The sequence below is a fragment of the Aptenodytes forsteri genome, unplaced genomic scaffold, assembly GCF_000699145.1.
Source record: "Aptenodytes forsteri isolate BGI_AS27 unplaced genomic scaffold, ASM69914v1 Scaffold96, whole genome shotgun sequence".
Taxonomy (NCBI): Eukaryota; Metazoa; Chordata; class Aves; order Sphenisciformes; family Spheniscidae; genus Aptenodytes; species Aptenodytes forsteri.
This window is the reverse complement of record NW_008795029.1, coordinates 3,180,860-3,186,859: the sequence shown is the minus strand read 5'-3', so window position 1 is coordinate 3,186,859 and position 6,000 is coordinate 3,180,860. Positions and strand designations below refer to the sequence as shown.

The 6,000-nt window shown below is 38.3% G+C and overlaps 1 protein-coding gene across 1 annotated transcript in view; it reads right to left on the bottom strand.

Moving 5' to 3' along the window:
• Window positions 1-6,000, bottom strand: part of CUL4A (cullin 4A) — a 41,265-nt gene that overhangs the window by 8,975 nt on the left and 26,290 nt on the right. Inside the window, exons 13-17 of the mRNA XM_009276147.1 lie at window positions 4,829-5,021; window positions 3,272-3,376; window positions 1,684-1,794; window positions 1,258-1,343; window positions 135-242 (exon numbers count right to left, since the gene is read on the bottom strand). Of these exons, the coding sequence (XP_009274422.1) occupies window positions 135-242; window positions 1,258-1,343; window positions 1,684-1,794; window positions 3,272-3,376; window positions 4,829-5,021 (603 nt within the window). The remainder of the gene's footprint in view (window positions 1-134; window positions 243-1,257; window positions 1,344-1,683; window positions 1,795-3,271; window positions 3,377-4,828; window positions 5,022-6,000) is intronic.

Here is a 6,000-nt window from a genome sequence, read left to right as displayed (position 1 = left end):
GAAAAAAAATACTAAGTTAAAGCCCTTAAATATCTAGCAGAAAAAACATTAAATGAAGGCATTAGTTCACCCTATGATACTGATTATGATTCCACTCCGTAAAGTGCATTTAGAAGGAGAATTCAAACACTAACCTCTGAATTTAAGTGGACTTCCATTGGTGTGTAAGTTGGCCAATATCCCATAGTTAAAATATTTACTGTCAGGTCTATATTTCCTGGGTCACTTTGGTTCTGCATATACTAAAATACAAGAGACAAAAAAATCGTTCAAGTATAAAGTTGCATGCTAAATTAGAAAATATATATACTTAAATTAGAAATTTAAAGTTGGTAGAATAATGAAAAATTTCTACAGGCCACATCCTTGGTTAGACATGCTCTACCATGGTTTTGAATTTCATTACTTTACTGCTCCCGTCCCCAGTTTCAAAACACGGCAAGTGGTTGGAAGTAAAAAGTACGACATGCCTTGAAGTATCCTAGACCACCGTCTTTACAGGGTATTAAGGTCAAAGGAACTTCAATCACGCGCAAATAAAGCAAAAGAAAGGCTCTCGATCAGAAGCCTGGGCAAGAACTGTAAGACCAAAAGGATCCTCTGGGACTTCCACACGTCTGTTAGACAATGCATTTTCTTACAGTTTGAGCACAGCATCAGTCAAGCCAGGCTGCAAAGTCTGGGACAGAGAAGTCCCTAGAGTATTTATTTACAGGAGCAGGTGTCCTGGATCAGATCTCTACCCCAGTATCCTGTCTCCAGTAAGGCCCCAAAGCAGGTACCCAGGGAGAAGTGCAACAACAGGGTGAGCATGTACAGTATTTCCTCCAAGCATTCCCTCGGTCACCAACAGGCTGGAAGCTTTGGGGTTGAGACATACATGGTTTCTGTGCACTTAGCAACCTTCAGGGGGTTCCTCTGGTGTGAGTCATTCACAAAGAATTCATCAGAGCAGCAACAGTTTACAGAATGAAGGGATATGGACTTTAAAGTATGTTAGACAGCTAAATTACTATGTGGTATTTAGACTGTAATTTACAAATAAACAAATAAACTGTAAAATAAGACTATCTCTGAATAGATATACAATAAATAAATTCTGTTCTATAAATAGAGCTATAAGTAGAGTCTGTTACTATGACCAGGACCTGCTCAAATGCTGTTTGGTTTTATTTTCGCTTAATCCAAGGTATAACACCATTCAGTGCTTCCCCATCGCTACTGAAAATTTAGCACATGAACACAAGCTAAATGTACCTGCTTAAACTGAACCATGACATCTTTTGACAGTTCCATGTCCTTGAACATGCCCTCCAGTTTGCTGGTAAAAGCAGCGCCACATTCTGTCACACGAATTAAAGCAAAGATCCCACGATTACAAAGCAGCACGGAAGAAGCAATAAGGGTTTAACCTGAGACAGTTGAGCCAGATTTGCCAGGGTCCAGAGCACCCACAACCAGGAACATGTTTTAAGGATTTTGGTCCTCTCTAGGTACATTAAATGAAACAGTCAGATATCTAAGAGGTCAGCCCAATAGTTCTCTCTTGAGCACAATGAAAGCTGCGATATGCTCAGCTATTACTTAAAATCTGGCTTGTCACTTCTTAAAGCACGAGAAAATAAGGATTCCAATTTATGTGCCAAGAAGTAATAAAAATTTAACACATCTGAAGGCGCCTACCATGTTTAAGCTTTGACAACATGGACTTCTCAGCATCTACTGATGCACTTTTCCCAACCAGCAGTCTTTTGGCCAAGTCTTTCTTATAAAACGCCTCAAACACATCTTTACCTGTATGGAAATTGAAACAAAAATAAAATACAACTGAAATCATACATTCTATTTGCATCATTTGCACTTCAGGTTTGTGACACAAACCTTTCTCCTGACATGTTCATCAGCAGAACAATATTCACTGCGCAACAGCGAAGAAAAACATGTAGACAACTTGTTCTTTTTATATTTTAATTATTTTCTTAACATACTTAACACAATTTTTAGTTCCTTCTTTTTTTTCGCAGGAATATGGGCTGCCTTGTATTTCCCATTGGATGAGCTACAAACCACATTAAATTATTCTGGGGTCCAGAAGAACATTCTCCCTCCGGTGGTCCGATTTATTAAAATTAAAAAAAGAAAAAGGGTTCCTATGTATTAAAGAAATAATCTTTAAAAGCCTAAAGTGAAGACAAATTGAGAGAAGTCTTCTCACTTGGTTTGCCAATAGCCTTTTGAAATAAAGAAGTCACACAGACACCCACAAACTTTCACACCTTAAACCAGAGCTGCAGCAAATCTTTTCTATTGATAGTGCAAAGATAGCAGCAAGTTGTTTCACTTTTAAGAGGAAGAAATTCACTGTAACTCAAGGCACTATTTGCACTGCCTACAGCGGCTCCTCCTGATTCCTTGCAAACACCTTCCAATGTAGCGATTCCTCTGATACCCTTCCTTCTCCATCCTGCCCTCTGGTAAAGTGCTGTTTCATGAAACAGCATCAAGATTACTATCGAAAAGTCCAGTGCCCAGAACCTAACTACTAATTATCATCTGCTCTTAAAAGGACTCTTACGCACTAGATAGCTCAAAATAAATTTGCACTTTTAGCTCAGTGCTACAAAAAATATTAAGAGAAAAAGAGTTGGTCAAAGTTTCAGATTAACAGAAATTAATCTCTTAGGCTGACAAGTTGCCAGTGATACTGTTTTCATTCACCATCTCCATCCGATATCCTTTGCGCTTGACAAAAATCACAATGCAAGTGATACTACTTTATGACTGGTTTCTTGTCTGCTTTCCCATGATATTGTACTTGTTTTGGATTTTACGAGGAAAGAACCCCACAGATCTCAGAACAAACTAATTGGGTAGTTCCTGCTTATTCCACCCCAGCCCAGCATACATGTCCCACTTCCCTCAAAACAGTGACCATGCATCTCTACTGGACTCAACACATTTTTTTTCCAGATATCCTACCTAGCAAAAAAAAAAATTCTCCTAACACATTCAAGGGTTTTGCTCAGATAGGGACATACATTAGGGAAGTGCATTTCAAAGGCAATAAACCACAGCAGGAACATTTTCTCCCACCATTCTGAGCCCTCCTCTGCGTTCATTCTCAGCCACGATGAGAAGAGACAAGTCATTAGTTGCTGGGTTTTCATGTACTTTGCACCTATGACATATTGAGGTGGGCAGGGAAATGCAGTTCTGCTAGTAGCAAGGAAAACAGTTTTAAGTGCATCAACTGTGAACCGATATTTCTTACCATGAATGAATCTAAATATGATCATGATTTTGTCAAGGATTCTTTCCAGCTCTTCATCTGTTGCTTCTTTATTACCAGCTCTTAACTTGGAATCCACATATTTTGCTACAAATAAATAAAACAGTTTAACAGCTTTAAAAAAAATTATCTAAAATAACTAACTTAAGCTTTTACCACTTGAAATATTACTGTATGTTAAATATTACTATATGTTAAACATTACTATATGTTAAAATATAGGATAAGTGTTAAATTTTCTGTTTTCCCTTTTCCCATCCCTATGCTCAGTGGAATGATGGAGCCCTACTGTACTACTGCCATAATGGAAAAATATCACAAAAAGGAACCGTCCAAGAAAAAAAAAAAAAAAGAATACAATATAATCGTTAAAATTAATGCATTAGAAATTCCCACATTTTGTGTCATAGTCATAGCAAGCACATGACTTGTTGAAAGACAATGTTTTGGAAGCGTACAATGTATATGAATGTATTTTATGAGAAACAGAAACAAACAACACAAAGAGGACTATATTTTTGTAGACCTTTACCATGTCCCTCATGCTCCTTGGTAGGAGCATACCAAAATTTAAACAGAAGCAATGCTTTCAAGTTAGTAGCTTCAGAATGCCAGAAATACGGTTAAGCCATGAGTTTAGCTAAGTATTTATTAAGCCACATTAGTATCCTTGTACAACCTTCTGCGTAAGAAGGAAACCTTTGCGGGAGCTGAAACACCACAATCCACAAACGACAGCAGCCCGTATCATGGCTTTAACCTGTATCACTAGGTTGTGCAATTTGTCCTACATAAAGCTGGTTTTAGAAGGAAGCCACAAAATAAGCTGAATAAAGGCAAAAGAAAGTACAGAGGAAACAAACAACCAAGGAGTGGGATCCCCTCCCGGTGTAAAATGCCACAGCTCCAGTTTTGCTGCAGGCAAAACAGTCAGAACAGCTTTTGCCAGATCAGGGATAAACCCAATAATAGCATCTTTAAGATGTTTTTATTATTTTTCCCCTTAATGAGCACCAGTTCCCCCTTCAAGGTAATGAATTTTTTTCTCTGTTAAAACTCCTTGTATCTGAAGGCTTTAAAATTGTTCTCCCAACTTCAGCCTTCAAGGCAGATAGACGGGCTCTACTTAGTCCTTTCTGAGGGATCCATAACGTCCAAAGAACTCTACTACCACCACAATTAAAAACAGCTCCCTTTTTTCTGCCACAGCTACTCTCCCCGCTAACCACATACTCCACTCGTAGCACCAGCGTTACGCTCTCTGAGCAGTTGTTAGCACCAGGCACCGTGCAGGAAGCAGAGCGCAGGGACAGCAGAAGTCGGCATGCTCCCTCAGGACGCTGCGTGCACGCCTAACAGCACACCCAAGCTTTTCGAACCCGCAGCGCTCCCAGGTTAACTTTTGCCTCGTATCCCAAAAACAAGTCTCCTAAAGCAGAATGCGTACTGCATCACTATTGCACTAGCACACTCAGCAGCATTATCTTATCATGCTTTCTACAGATTTTTGAAATATTTTACAGAAAAATATTTGTGTACCTATCAATTCTGCAGGCTTATTTGGTCTCTTGTTGATAAATGTTTCAAAGGACTCCTTCATCAAGTTTATAAATTTTTCATTTTTCTGAAAGCACACTTCTATGATATGGTCCACTTTATCCTTAAAATCTAGTAGCTCTTGCACCATATCCTTGTCCTTTTCAGGATTAACCACTATTGTTGTCCCAAAGTTCTGTAAAACAAACACTTTTGATAATAAAATACTTTAGAGCGCTACCTATCTCCCCCAACAGACACATTCACCCTTATAAAATTTATCATTAGAAATAATGATTTTTTTTACAGAGCTACTCATACGACTTCAAAAAATGAGATGTATTGAAATTTAAAATAAAAACCCAGACACACATTAATGGATTTCAAACGTTAGTGTTTGATTTAAAGTTTATTTATATATAAGACAAAAGCTAAAACAAGCAAACAAATAAATAAATCCACAGTAGACATGACTGTATGATGCGCAAGTTTACAGTTAGATACAGAACTACATGATTCATGTAAGAGAAATTATGTGGAAACTGCCTCAAAAATGTTAAGCGTAACGGGAAACTTTGCACTGTTTTTCTTAAATCCACTAGAGAGCTCTATTGATGGAACAGGTGGCAAAAATTCAACCGCTGCTCATCGCTCCAAGACTTCTCTTTCAGCAAGGGTTTAAAAGCAAAAAACCTAGCTGACTTGCTATAAAACAAAACCTTCCCATCCGCAAGAAGCAGCCACAGACTTGACTTGCTTTTCTTGTTCCTAGATTTATTATCTTAGAGATACAATACCATTTGTCTCGTGAACCAAAATATCCTGTAAGGGAGGATTTTAACCTATCGGACAATTTACTATTGCTTTAGTAACACTGATCAGCGCCCTAGACAGAATGACCAGTTTTCCAAGGTGAGAAAGAGGAACATCTGCACAGTAACAGCAGAGCAGTATTCAATCAGTGCATTTTCATCAACTAAAGTATGTTAGCCACACCACCAGTCAAAGAGAGAGAAGGAAATCCTCCCCAAACCTCAGAATTTCCACTTCAATATCCAATTATCCACTGTGATCTTTCTCAAGTAACATTTCAGAGTGAAGCAAGACAAACACAAGGCTGCCCAAGGTCCTTAGATTCAATATGTATATCACAGAATCACAGAATGGTTTGGGTT